Source organism: Lepus europaeus, chromosome 6 (assembly GCF_033115175.1).
Source record: "Lepus europaeus isolate LE1 chromosome 6, mLepTim1.pri, whole genome shotgun sequence".
Taxonomy (NCBI): domain Eukaryota; kingdom Metazoa; phylum Chordata; class Mammalia; order Lagomorpha; family Leporidae; genus Lepus; species Lepus europaeus.
Genome location: NC_084832.1, coordinates 58,635,849 through 58,650,848, shown reverse-complemented (window position 1 = coordinate 58,650,848; position 15,000 = coordinate 58,635,849). Strand labels below are relative to the sequence as shown.

At 40.6% G+C, this 15,000-nt stretch overlaps 1 protein-coding gene across 1 annotated transcript in view; it reads right to left on the bottom strand.

Moving 5' to 3' along the window:
* Positions 1-15,000, bottom strand: part of GTF2F2 (general transcription factor IIF subunit 2) — a 138,599-nt gene that overhangs the window by 108,479 nt on the left and 15,120 nt on the right. The window contains exons 3-4 of the mRNA XM_062194159.1: positions 4,212-4,230; positions 2,281-2,425 (exon numbers count right to left, since the gene is read on the bottom strand). Of these exons, the coding sequence (XP_062050143.1) occupies positions 2,281-2,425; positions 4,212-4,230 (164 nt within the window). The remainder of the gene's footprint in view (positions 1-2,280; positions 2,426-4,211; positions 4,231-15,000) is intronic.

The window sequence follows — 15,000 nt, the reverse complement described above, 5'->3', positions numbered from 1 at the left end:
TGCAAAGAGTCAAGGAACAAAGACATGAGACGGAAATAATTAATGAGGTTAAGACGCAAAAAATCCCATCCTGCAAAGCAAGTTTCCATTCTACAAAAAATTCTACAGTTCTACAAAGCAAGAACATACTGTCCAAACTCCAGAATAAAGATGACAATCTTCATCTTTTTCCATAGCCCTGTCAGATAATCCTTATAAAACTATATTCTCCACTTTGGAGTACACCATACCAGAAATCTGAACTCAAAAGGAGCAAAACAATAAAGAATTTAAAACATGAAGTGAAAAGTTTTAGGATAACAAGTAGCTTCCAAACCACTGTCTTTTGTATTAATATCAGCAATAAATTATGCTTTGCAAAAATCAGTCTCTAATAAGATGCTAAAATCTGAAAACAGTACTTTTCCTATAAAGGAAATTTCAGTTTTCTTACTTCAAATTTTAACAAATCTCTGTCTCCTTTATTCCGTCTGGATGCCATGACTCTTCCATTCCAGGGACAGTAACCAAACCAGAGAAAACCTCAAAGTTTCACAGGGTTCTCATTAAATCCCATCCATCAGACAACAAATTTCAATTCCCTAGATGTGTGTATACTATGCCCTGAATTAGCACACAGGAACTATCTGTTGAATGGTTGGATTGCCAGCATCAAATCCATGTATTAAAGATAGTTATTTTCAAAATTTCTACCTATCATAATACTCAAACTATACTACACATTATTATAGCATCAAAATAACCCAGTGAAATCAATCCTTTGTTCTAAACCACATGACCAAAAAGCTACTAGTTACATCAAGCAAAAAAAAAAAAAAAAAAAAAAAACTAAATGTTTAGATCAGCTCACAGTTTGATAATCCAAGACACACAAAAATTTTAATATGAGGATACTCCTTTTCTTAAAACACGTATGTTCTTAACATTCCATAATGTCTTACAGCTTTCTTTGAGATACAACAAAATCAGAACTTTTTCTTTCCTATAACACAAGATTTTAAAATTTTATTTATTTATTTATTTGAGAGGGAGAAAGGGAGGGAGAGAGTGCTCCTCCATCCACTAGTTCACTCCCCAAATGCCCATAAAAGCCAGAGCTTTACCACACTGAAGCTGGAAGCTGAGAACTCAATCCAGGTCTCCCACATGGGTGGCAGAGACCCAGTTACTAGACCAATCACCATTGTCTCCCAGGGTCTGCATTAGCAGGAAGTTGGAGTCAGAAGCTAGAGGCAGGAACTAAAGCCCTGGTAAGCCACAAGTGGGATCCAAGTGGGATCTTCACTACCCCCAATGACTTTTCAAAAAAACTAGATGTAAGAAAATTAGTTACACAAATCTGAGATGGATTGCTACTTTAACTGTAATATTCTAGGGGCCAGCACTATAATGCAGTGGGTTAAGCCACTGCCTGTAAGGCTGGCACCCCATATGAGCACAGGTTGGAGTTCACCTGCTCTACTTCTGATCCAGCTCCAGGAAAGCAGCAGAGTGCTTGGGCCTCTGCCAACCACCAGCCTGGCCTAGTGCCTAGCTACTGCAACTGTCTAAGGAGTGAACCAGTGGGTAAGATGATCAATCTCTCTCTCTCTCTGTAACTCTGCCTTTCAAATAAATGAATAAATATTGAAAAAATATTCTAAATTAAGTAAACTTTAAAAATTAAGAAACAACTGAAATAAACATATATGTATGCTGAACATACGTGCAAAAAAGTTCCATTTAATTTACAAACTGAAACAAGCACTCCTGATTTATTAAACTACTAAAATATGGCATTACAAACATACATGGTTTAAAAAATATACACAGAATGACTTGGAAAGTGATATTAATTAAAAGCACATATTTATGCAATAAAAAGGCCCTAAGTATAAGAGCAAAATTTAGACTAAAATATTCTCTAACATCAAGCAGTACTTTCTAAGTACAACTTTTACTAAGTATCAATTTACAAAAATAAGCAAGGAATAATCATGAGAAATCTCACATAACTGTTTCTTCCACATCTTAGAAAGCAGCTTGATGAACTACACTATTCCATCTACCTTGTTCTATATGTTCATAACCCAAATGGAAATTAATCCCTTCTCAAGAAATGGTCCAAGTTCCATTAGTCGTAAGAAAACACAAGGAACAGAAAAGCAGCATGATACGCAAAACAGAACAGGTGAATCAGCTTTGGAATGATCGTAAAAATGCAAAAAGGAGTGAACGTTGAGACAGAAAACCTATACAAAATATACAGGGACCATAATAAATGATTCCATTCCGACTTACCCGACGAGCTTTCGGTAAATACTGTTAATGTCTGTCCTCCGACACTCTGCAGGACAAACGGATGTTCTCGAGGAGCACTGACTGAGGCTGGTTTCCCACCAATATCATGAATATTTGCAAGATCTTCATTCAACGTAAAGGACACCTGAGAGACATATTAACCACAGCTTATTAACAAAACAGATAAACTAAAAGTACCTGTACAAAAACTGATTATATATCAAATGCTTTTAAAAATGTAAGTATTTTCCAGCATTTTATTAAATATTTTTGATTTTTTTTTAAATCACTTAGTCCAAAGGAGCACCTATTCCCATTTCTCAGAATAATATGGGGCTTATCTACCACTACAAAGAAATACAGTTTCTTTTCTCTGGTCTGTGGCTAAAGAAATCTTCCAAAAACAGAAATAAAATTATTTTTTCCTTTGGTCCTCAGGTCAAGGGATCATGTGTTATTACCTTTATATTCTTTAAGATCTAGCAACATGTCTGGCACATGGAAAGAAGACATGTTTGTTGAGTGTATATTTTAAGAGTATTTAAAAAGTGTACTTGAAACAAAGAAAAAGCGAGCTATTCATTCTGAAAAATTAAATGCTCCCATAAATGGAGAATTGAGCTCTTTTTTAAGTTTTAATGACTTTTTTTTTTTTTTTTTTTTTGATAGGCAGAGTGGATAGTGAGAGAGAGAGAGACAGAGAAAGGTCTTCCTTTTTGCCGTTGATTCACCCTCCAATGGCTGCTGCGACCGGCATTTCGTGCTGATCCGAAGCCAGGAGCCAGGTGCTTCTCCTGGTCTCCCATGAGGTGCAGGGCCCAAGGACTTGGGCCATCCTCCACTGCACTCCCAGGCCATAGCAGAGAGCTGGCCTGGAAGAGGGGCAACCAGGACAGAATCCGGCGCCCCGACCAGGACTAGAACCGGGTGTGCCGGCGCCACAAGGCGGAGGATTAGCCTGTTAAACCATGGCGCCGGCCTAAGTTTTAATGACTATTGTATGCATGCATGGTATTATTTTATTTTTAACATTTTAACAAATACAACTAAATCTTTACAAGAAAATACAGTAATAATATTTAGACTAAAATACATAAGTGTTGTTTCAAAATTATTTTTACCATTCACCAGATCTACCCAAAGGAATATTAAATTTTACATAAAAACAATTTATAAGCATAAAATTACTGCTGATGTATAAAGATCATATGGGGCTGGTGCTGTGGCTCAGCAGGTTAATGCCCTGGCCTGAAGCACCAGCATCCCATATGAGCGTCGGTTCAAGTCCCAGCTGCTCTTCTTCCCATCCAGCTCTCTGCTGTGGCCTGGGATAGCAGTGGAGGATGGCCAAGTCCTTGGGCCCCTACACCCACGTGGGAGACCCAGAGGAAGCTCCTGGCTCCTGGCTTCGGATTGGCGCAGTTACAACCGTTGCAGCCAACTGGGGAGTGAACCACTGGATGGAAGACCTCTCTCTCTCTGCGTAACTCTGACTTTCAAATAAAATAGATAGATCTTGAAAAAAAAAATCATAAAATATTTATTAAATACCTAATGGGTTTAATATTGTCATTATATTCTGTAAATTATGAACTGGACTTAACATACCAAAATCTAAAGCCCTCAAAAATCCAAATTTAATGCCTCTGCCACAGTAAAGGGAACGCTGAAAGTAGTACTTAAGTAATACTGCTTCACAGTACTGGCAAAGGGGATATTGAGGTCAAAGGAGGAAAGTGCTGAGAATGAACAGTTAGAAAGAGCTCACTCATCCACACAATGGTGGCATCTATATCTTTATGTGTTCCTGTCTACCACTCATTTGATGTGGAGTTTTCCAGAAGGCAAACAACAGCTTTCTTTACTAATACTAATGAAAAGTAAAACAAGCTCATGTTTCAAATAAAAGTTACATTTATATATAATCTTACCTCAGTCCTTCCTTGATTCCTAAAAAAAGAAGAAAGGAAATATTTAAAATTGTGTAGGTTTCATTTTCTTTTCAAATGAGAGTTAAAAGCTAAAGAGATAACAATGCTTCACATTTACATAAAACACTATATTTACAGATACTAATATTTACACTGGGCTTCCTCCAACTATCCTACTTATGATTCCACAGGAAAAACAAAATCACATTAATTCCACATGATGACTGTAGATACTATGAGCTTGTGTCACTTAATGCTATTACAATCTGTCCTAAATCCATTTTGTCCATATAATGATCTTACTATAATTCTTATCTTTACTTGTGAGCATTTTTAGCATTCATCAAAATGTGAATGTCTGCTTAACACCAAATCGAAGAGCAGACTTTTGGCATAGCAGTTAAAATGTCAGTTGGGACATCCACTTCCCACATCAAAGTGCCGGGGGGTCAACAGCACTGGCTGTTGCAGGCATCTGGCAAGCAAACCAGAGGATGGAAGAGTTTCTCTCTCTCTCTCTCTGCCTTTCAAATAAGTAAAAATAAACAAAAAAAAAAGGGGGGGGGGAATACCCAATCTATGTAGCACTTCAGCAAATTCTACTATTTCTTCTATCTTGCTGAAAAGCTTCATTTAAGTAACAAAACAAAGATTCAAATTAAATTTATCAGCTTAAATTATAAGCAATTTTTCTCTACCACAAAGCAATATATGACCATTACATAAATATTTTTATAAAGACAAGCCAAGAAAGTTGTGTTTTTTGTGTGTGGTTTTTTTTTTTTTTTTTTTTTTTTGACAGGCAGAATGGATAGTGAAAGAGAGAGAGACAGAGAGAAAGGTCTTCCTTTTTGCCGTTGGTTCACCCTCCAATGGCCGCTGCGGCCGGCGCATCACGCTGATCCAAAGCCAGGAGCCAGGTGCTTCTCCTGGTCTCCCATGGGGTGCAGGACCCTGGGCCATCCTCCACTGCCTTCCCGGGCCATAGCAGAGAGCTGGCCTGGAAGAGGGGCAACCGGGATAGAATCCGGCGCCCGACCAGGACTAGAACCCGGGGTGCCAGCGCCGCAAGGCGGAGGATTAGCCTGTTAAGCCACTGCGCCGGCCTAAGTCCCAGCTATTCCTAATCAGATCCAGCTTCCTGCAAATGTGCCTGGGAAGAAAGCAGGGGGTGGTGCCTAAGTACTTATCACCCACATGGGACACTACTATGGAGTTCCAGGCTTTGGCCTGGCTGAGACATGGTTGTTACGGCTATTTGCAGAGTAAACCAGCAGATGGAAGATTCTGTTTCTCCCTCTCTGTCACTCTGCTTTTCAGTGAATTTTTAAAAATAAATAATAAGTTTTCTTTTACAAATGAGTTAAGGGATGGCTGTATAAAGGGGCAACTCTGAGCTGAGCCTGGAAGTACTACAATAGGCTAAGGCAGGGAAATAGAGTTTCAAGAGTGAAAAGCTGAGCAAAGTCACAAAAGGGTCAGATCGTGAGTCAGTGATCAGATTTGGCTGCAAAAGAGCAAAACAAGGACCAGTAGGAGATGAACTACCACGGAAAAGTGGGGCTGAACCATGGGGGGATCTTGAATATCATGGTACAAAGTATGGACTTTATTCTTCAGGGAATGGAAATCCAGAGATTGCTTGAAAAATGAGTAATACAAAGATGTGCTTCCTGAAGTAGGCACTAAGAAACATAGAGAATGGATTAAAGGTGACTAGAGATATGAAGATCCATTAGGACACTACTGTTTCTCCCTAACACCCAGCTTAGTTCCAGCCCACCTTCATTTACTCATTTCAATCACTTTCTATTAAGAATATGTTGCCCCTCTTCCAGGCCAGCGCTCTGCTATGGCCCAGGAGTGCAGTGAAGGATGGCCCAAGTGCTTGGGCCCTGCACCCCATGGGAGACCAGGATAAACACCTGGCTCCTGGCTTCGGATCAGCACAGTGCGCTGGCCACAGCGCACCAGCCGCGGCGGCCGCTGAAGGGTGAACCAGCGGCAAAAAGGAAGACCTTTCTCTCTGTCTCTCTCTCTCACTGTCCACTCTGCCTGTCAAAAAAAAAAAAAAGAAAAAATGAAATAAGAAAAAAAGAATACACTATATATAGATATACTATATATACAATATATATACATAGTATATATTGTATATATAGTATATATTGTATATATAGTATATATGTAGTATATATTGTATATATAGTATATATAGTGTATTCTTAATATATATATAGTGTATATATATATATATAGTATATATATCACTACTGTGCTAGGTGCATGATACAGTAGGAGTATAGGTTCTTATCCTCAATGAGAGCCCAATCTAATGAAAATAGATTCAATCCACGAACAGTTACAAACAAGACAGAGTATATCTTGTCATAACGATAAAACTTTATGACCCAGGCATAGCGTATTACCATGGAAATGTAAACTGGATGTCAAGAAAAGAGGACTTGAGTGAGCAGCAACCTAGCCTAAGGGAATAGCCCAGTAAACACCAGAAATGAGAAAGCATCTAGAGCCTTCTTTCTGACACCAGTGAATGGCAGCCTGGGGCTGGATAAGAAATCTCTTAGGTAAGGCTAAGGAGTCCAGATTCTTGAACAGATTTGTTTACTGTAGGACTTCACAGTCTTTCCTATGTTAAAATGCAATGTCAAGCTCCTTCTGTCAGGGAAGTATATGAAAAAGAAGTGAGAAAATTTTAAGATTTCACATAAAAATATGGACTTTCAGCTTCTCTGCAGAGAAGACTAGAAGATTCAGCAACAAGTGTCCCCAGTGTGATGTGACAACATCCCCCTTAATGTGCATTTAGGTCAGGCACTGAGTTCACCACAGTCTCGTCTCTGTCACTTTTGAATCTGGCTTCTAGAGGCATTTATTTAGCTGCCTTTATGAAAGAGGTGCAGGAGACAGAACAAAGACAAAGTCACAGAAGACGCTCTCCTAATGTTTATGAATTCTATATCGAGGTGAATTACAAAAACCCTCATAAAAAGTAATGAAGGCTTGAACCAAGCAGTGGTGGAATGCAAGGTAGAGAGGTCCATGGCTGGGCCATTAACCTGTGAGAAGCCACAGAAAAGGAAATGACTGGAAGTGGGCAGGAAAGGAAAATGGGTAACTTCCAGTCTGGGTACCTGGAAATCATCCAGATGTAAATTAAGGAATACAGGAAGGGGAATAACTTCATTTTCCAACATATTAACTGGAATGATAAAAGCAGTAAGTTCTAGATGAGTTAATTTTGCAGAAAGACAAAGGCAACTGTTGCATACTTAAAATTTATTGTGGGTGCATGTTTGGCATTGCAGTCAGGATGCCAATTAAGACACTCGTGTCCTGTATTGGAATATCTGGGTTTGATACCAGGCTCCAGCTCCCAGTCTGCAACTTTCTGCTAATGCAGATTGTGGAAGGCAAAATAGTTGGGTTCCTACCACCCACATGGGAGTCCTGGATTGAGTTCCCAGTTCCCAGCTTCAACCTGGCCACATCCCAGACACTGTGGACATTTGGGGAGTGACCCAGCAGATGGGAGCATTGCTCTCTTTCTCCCTGTGTCTCTCCCACTCTCTCTGCCTATCAAGTAATTAAAATAAAAAATTAACCATAAAAGGAAGACATGTTCCCTTGTTTAATCCTGTATGTGGGACTGAAACTGGAAATTGGTCTGAATTCATGATTTTCAATATATGTAGATACAGAAATAAACACAAGTATAAAGAGCTGTTATGTATATATACAAATACCCCTATCCCTGCTCACTGAAAAGGCCTGGGAGCAGCAATGAGCACTTGGGATATCCAGATCTTAGTTTCCAAAGACCTTCTCCTGTACAAAGAACAAGGGCTCAGGCACAAATGTATAAGAACACCTTCTGTGTGCCAAGAATGATGAGGACATGTCAAGAGGACACAGAGAGGGGACGGTGGGAGACAAATATCTGGCACAGGAGCTAAGACACCACCTAGAATGCCTGCATCCAAAGCAGAGTGCTGGTTTGAGTTCTGGATACTCTGCTTGGAATCCAGCTCCCTGCTAATGCACCTCAGAAGCAGCAGATGATGACTCAGGTGCTTGAGTTCTTGCCACCCACGTGAAAAACCCAGATTGAGTTCCTGGCTCCTGACTTCAGCCTGGCCCAGCTCAGTTCTGGCTGTTGCAACCATTTGGGGAGTGAAACAGCAGATAGAAGATTCCAGTGGCTATCTATCTTACATAACTACCCTTCTTTCAAATAAACACATACACCTTTTAAATAAATGAATAATTGACAATTTTGATGAGAAATAGGATATTCATTTAGTCTCAGATGAAAATGTTATATGAATATGTATTATATGGTATGAACTGTATGAATAGTATATGTGTACACATTATTGCAAAGGGGCAAAAAGTACATTTATAGTGATGAAGCTTAGAAGACATCCAATAATCAAGAAATCAGAGTTGCCATTACCAATAATGAGATAAGTTAAAAACATGCAAACCTCGCTAGAATCAAGAACCCAGCTTCCCCATTGCTGTACTCTGGCCAAAGACCTATAACCGAAATGTGATCATGAAGAAGCATCAGACAAACCTACACTGGAGAAAAAGAACTATTCAATTACATTATAGGGGCTGGTGCTGTGGCGTAGTGGGCTAAAGCCTCTGCCTGGGGCTCCAGTACAGCACATGGGCGCTGGTTCAAGTCCCAGCTGCTCCTCCTGTGATCCAGCTCTCTGCTATGGCCTGGGAAAGCAGTAGAAGATGGCCCAAGTGCTTGAACCCTTGCACCCACATGAGAGACCTCGGAGAAGCTCCTGGCTCCTGGCTTCAGATCGGCCCAGCTCCAGCTGATGCAGCCATTTGGGGAATGAATTTGCCAATGGAAGACCTCTCTCTGTCTTCCCTATCTCAAAATAAATAAATAAAATATTTTTAAAAAAACAATAACATAAAAGCCAAGGGAATACTGAAATGTTCTAGAGTGAAGGAAACAAAAAAGACATAACAGAATGCTACCTAAGGCTCTACTCCTTTTCCTTCAAAACATTACTCAAAAACTGACAAGCCCTGAATGAAATCTGACTAGGTAGTAGTAACATCTAAAGTTAACTTACTGATCAGGAGAGGTGTATTGTGATTAGGTAGGAAAATGTCCCTTTTTTTCTTAAGAGTTTATTGATTTGGAAGGCAGAATGACAGAAAGAAAGGGAGAGACAAAGTAAGTTGGTCTTCCATCCTCTTGTGCGTGCCCCAAATGGGTGCAATTAGTTGGGACTGGGCTAGGACAAAGCCAGGAGTCTGGAACTCTATTCAACTTTCCCATGTAAGTGGCAGTGGCCCAAGTACTTGGGCCATCTTCTTCTGCCTTCCCAGATGTGTTAGCAGGGAACTGGATAGAAGCAAAGCAGCCAGGACACAAACCAGTGCTCACATGGGATGCCAGAGTCACAGCTGGAGGCTTAACCTACTGCACCACCAATGCCAGCCCCAGGAGAACGTCTTCGGTTGTAGGAAAAAGATATTAGAATATTTAAGGGCAATGGCATTATGTTGGCAACTTACTTTCAGTTGGTCCAGAAAAGATTTGGGGCTGGGATTGTGGTGTAGCAGGTAAAGCTACCGCCTGCTGATACCATATGAGCACCAGTTTGAGTCCCAGCAGCTCCACTTCCAATCCAGCTCCCTGCTAATGTTCCTGGGAAAGGAACAGAAAATGGTCCAAGGGCTTGGGTCCTTGCCACCCACATGGGAGACCAGGATGAAGCTCCTGGCTCCTGGCTTCAATCTGGCTCAGCCCTGGCCGTTGTGGCCATCTGGGAAGTGAACAAGCAGATGAACAGTATCTGTCTGTCTCCCTCTCTCTCTATAATTCTGACTTGCAAAATAAATAAATCTTTTAAAAAAAGATTTTTATACTGTTCTTCCAACTTTCTGTACCTTGACATTTTTAAAATAAAAGTATTATTTTTAAAATGTGCAGTTTAAAATAATCCTTTACTAATAAAACTGAAGACATTACTGATTTTTCTTGATTACAATCAATGCTAACTTAATACCTTTCTGCCATCAATCTTTGCATCACTCACTTGCTAACTCCATTGGATAAGTTCCGAGAAGTTGATGAACTGCTGAGTCAAGGGCATGAGTATTATTTTTTCTAGCCTGTCCATTAACCCATCACACTCTGCTAGATGAGTTTATTTCTCTGTCTCTCAATATATCGGTAACACCAAGAACAGATTATAATGCTTGAGCTGTGAGGCAGAGGAAACAGTGGGATTATTCTTTTACCTTGTTCTGAGTAGCAATACTGTGTGTATATGTCTATATACATATACATATAAATGTATGTTTTCAGACTACCTGTCAAAAAGTTTGCTACTATCAACAGTATAACCTGTTCTAAGGTTTTCAATTTTATAACAGAAATATTACTAGTGGGTCCCCACATGACCTGGAATATTAAATGTGTTTAGATAGAAAGCTAACAATTAAAAGTCTTTGGAAGAAGCCAGCTTATGGGCACAGGCTGCATGACTATAGGCAAATACAACATGAATCAAACATGGAGAGAACTGAAGTATTCTGAAGCAGGAGGACGATGTAAAAGAAGGTTAGATTTTAAAAATCAAACAAGCTCAAGCAATAAACAAACAAACAAAGAAACAAACTAATTACAATGTAGCACACAGCAGATGTCCAAAAGGTATAAAAATAATACAAGTACAATGGTTTGGGAACATCATGTAAGTTGCTTGACAATAATGGCCCAAATGTTACCAACTGTTAAGACAGGCTGTTACACTCATCTTATTTATAACTGGATGCTCCTTTTTCCAGGTGTCGAGATAGAAGCAAATTAAGGGAAAGCTGAATTCTCAAGCTGTCCACTTCTTCTTTCTCATCATTGCCACTCAATCTCTCCATGCCACAGCATGTCCTCCTAGCCTCTGGCCTGTGCCACTCAGTGGGTTACTGCTTAGCTTTGGGTAGGAAGGTGAGGTCCATACTTACACCACATTAGACAATGGGACAGCTTATGGTCTCAACTGTGCATAGGTGTGGTATAACGTGGGTGAAGACTTATGGACTATGTATTTTATATATATTGAATCTATGCAGTATTAACATCATCTCCTTTTAACATATGAAGAAACAGTATAAACAACTGGCCCAAAGTTATAAAGCCAGTAGGCAACAAGATTGGTTATAATAAAACTCAGGCCCCATCCTGAGGCCCATACTCATAACCAGTATGCCACATTACCTTTCTAAAATCTCAGTTATTTAATTTTCTACCCAAATGAACTTTTCTTTTTTAACCACAGGTAACCTACAAACTGGTTAATGTGTCTAAAAATCAATAGGTGATTATATATCTTCTAGCCTTAAAAATATCTGGTCTGCCCTAAATCTCTTAACAACCCTAGTAGCCGCAAACACTCCTTAGAAGACAATTTCTTTAGCGTTCTCATTATCCTAGTCTCGCTCTGGTGAATGAACTTATTTGTTCATGTCTCTTCAAATGTGGCACTGAGAACTGAACATAATGTCAGTACTGTGAGAAAACTGGCAAAGAAAAGTGAGATTCCCATCCCACTTCATTCTAAACAACAAATTTCTATTAATGGTGGCTTTTGTTTATAGCCACATAAATGTGATGACTCATATTATGCTCAAAATCAACTAAAATGCTGATAACCTAGTCACATGCACGCCTTAGCCATTCCTCACCCATCCTACACTTGAACTCAATAATTCAGTAATAGTAATGAAAACCAGGCAAATTAGGGATGTCAACAAGACAGCCTGGACAATGCAGCCAGGAGGCCCACTAGGGATCATGCTGTTTCCACGCATTTCCTTAGCCATCTTAGAGTACTAATTACCGTAAATCTTTTCTCATTAAAAGGATCTCAACCTACAAGGTAAGACCGATGATGAATGTGTTAGGGAGCTAGGTCTTTTGGCCACATAATCACACTGCAGCACACAGGCACATGCAGTCTGCTCCCCATCTATCCTTTCTATTGGTACAGAAACCTCTCCACAACCACAAGATACCACTGTAAGGAATTCTGGCCAGTCTACTTTTTCTTCAGTTGTGGTTAAAGAAACTGCTTTAAAAACAGGAATTTCAAGTCACTTCTACTGATGATTTTATTTTTAAGAGAATTCAGAGACTGGAATGAGAAAAACAAGAAAAAAGAAATAGAGGTATTGGGGCTGGCATTGTAGCACAGTGTGTTAACCCACTACTTGTGACCCCCAACATCTCACATCCAAGTGCTGGCTCAAGTCCCAGCTACTCTGCTTCGGATCCAGCTGTCTGCTAATGCACCTGGGAAGGCAGCAGAAGATGGCCCAAGTACATGTGCCCCTGTCACCCATGTGGAAAACCAGAACGGAGTTCCTGCCTAATAACTTTGGCCTGAGGCTGTTGCAGCTATTTGGAGAGTGCACTAGCAGATAAAAGATCCCTTTCTCTCTCTGCTCTCTCTCCCTCCCTTTCAAATAAATATTTTTTAAAGAGAAAGATACCGGCCTTGTATCTTAGGCAAGGAAATAAAGGAAAATGAAGTCAAATAAACCACTCAGAACTAAACATAAGAGAATCAAAGAACAAAAGCAGGGTTCTGAGCTATGTTCTGAAGTTAACAAAACTGAGCCAAACAGGGTTTGACAAATACTTAGTTATGGTTAGTGAGATAAACAAAGATGCTTTAAAATTCTGTACATATTAATCATCCAAAACAATCTGTACAGAGAGTAATCTGGAGGGTTATATACTCATCTGTTTCCCATGGCCACCTCTAAGGAGTGCAAATAAAGAGGGAAAGGGGTAACTTTTTCTTCTTATTTTGTACAAGCATATTTAAAAAAACCAAACAGGCATTGCTTAGATAATAAAACATACACATTATAATTCTGGGGGACACTGGTTGGACTCCAAGAGTTAGAAATGCTTCTAAGACATCCACATCCAAATGGGAACATGAAGGAAGTGGTGAGAATTTAAATAGAGAAGCTACATATGCAAACACTACCTATGTATACATAAGACCATCTAGGAAGTAAGTGAAAAGAGAAGGAAAGAACTTAGGATTGAGTCCTATGGTCATATGACATTTAGAGACAGGGAGATGAGGAGCTAGCAACAGAGACTGAGACAGAACAGCCAATGAGGGAAGAGAGAATGCTGTGCCAGCACTGAAATGAAAACAGTGTTTCAGGGACAAAGGAGTCAACGATGTTACACTCAGCTGAAGGTCAATTCAGAGAGCTGCTAAGGGGTAGGCATCTAGCACAGTAGTCAGGACACTGCTTGAGATGCCCAAATCCCACACAGTCCCTGCTCCGCTTCTAACTCAAGTCCCTGTTAACGTGTAGCCTGGGAGACAGCAAGTAATGGCTCAAGGAGTTGGGCCCCTGCCATTTACAGGAAGACCCGAATGCAGATCCAGGCCCCTTGCTTCAGCATGGCCCAGCCTCTGCTGTTGTGGGCATTCAGGGAATGAACTGTGTGTGTTGCAGTCTGCCTGCTTGTCTTTCTCTTTTCCTTCAAATAAATTAAAATAAATTTTTAGAAAAGAGAAACAGGGGCCGGCACTGTGGCACAGTGGGTTAAAGTCCCAGCCTGCAGTGCCGGCATCCCATATGGGCACCAGTTTAAGTCCTGGCTGCTCCACTTCTGATCTAGCTCTCTGCTATGGACTGGGAAAGCAGTAGATGGCACGTCCTTGAGCCCCTGCACCGGCGTGGGAGAGGCAGAAGTTCCTGGCTCCTGGCTTCGGGTCAGCTCAGCTCTGGGCATTGCAGTCATTTGGGAAGTGAACCAGCAGATGGAAGACCTTTCTCTCTCTCTCTCTGCCTCTACCTCTCTCTGTAACTCTGTCTTTCAAATAAATACAAAATAAATCTTAAAAAAAAAAAAAAAATGAAAAGAGAAAGAACTGCTGAATGACTCTTAGATCTAGGAAAGTGTATGTGGCACATGGCAAAAAATGAATACAAATTTTTGAGGTGGAGCCTGGGCCAGTGCTATGATATGGCGGCTTAAGCAGCCATCTGCAGTGCCAACATCCCAGGTGGGCACTGATTTGAGTCCTGGCTGTTCCACTTCTCATCCAGCTCCCAGCACCTGGGAAAGCAGTAGAGGATGTTCAGGTTCTTGGGCTCCTAAACCCTTGTGGAAGACCCAGAAGAAGCTCCTGGCTCCCAGCTCCAACCTAGCTCAGCCCTGGCCATTGTAGCCATTTGGGGAGCAAACCAGTGGATGGAAGATCTCTCTGTCTGTCCCTCTCTAACGTGGCCTTGCAAATAAATAAATGAAAGAAAAATAAGAACAAATGGATGGAAAGAATGGAATTACTAACACCAGCCGAGGCTTCCCTTTCTAACAAGGCCGTTTCCTCAACCAGGAAACTGCACCACTAGACTGTTTACTGGATGCTCCCTTTTCCTTCTGAATGCCAATGTCAATGGCACAGCGGCCAAGTCCCTCTACTGAAGCACATTCCTTGGTTCCCTCAGTTATCAACCAAGTCACACAGTCCTCACAGGATGGAGACAGGAGGGAGAGATGGGAGAAGTGCACACTCCACTGCTCCACTGCCATTAAGCTTCACCAGCGGTAACTTGACATTAGATCCAACACCTGTCACTCACTCAGGGTGTGGGGATGTGTGTACACGCAAGCACGTCTCCTTACAGGGCACCTAAATCTCTTGACAAACCTCAACATACTCATTACTTCTTATTTTCCAGGTAAATTCTCTAC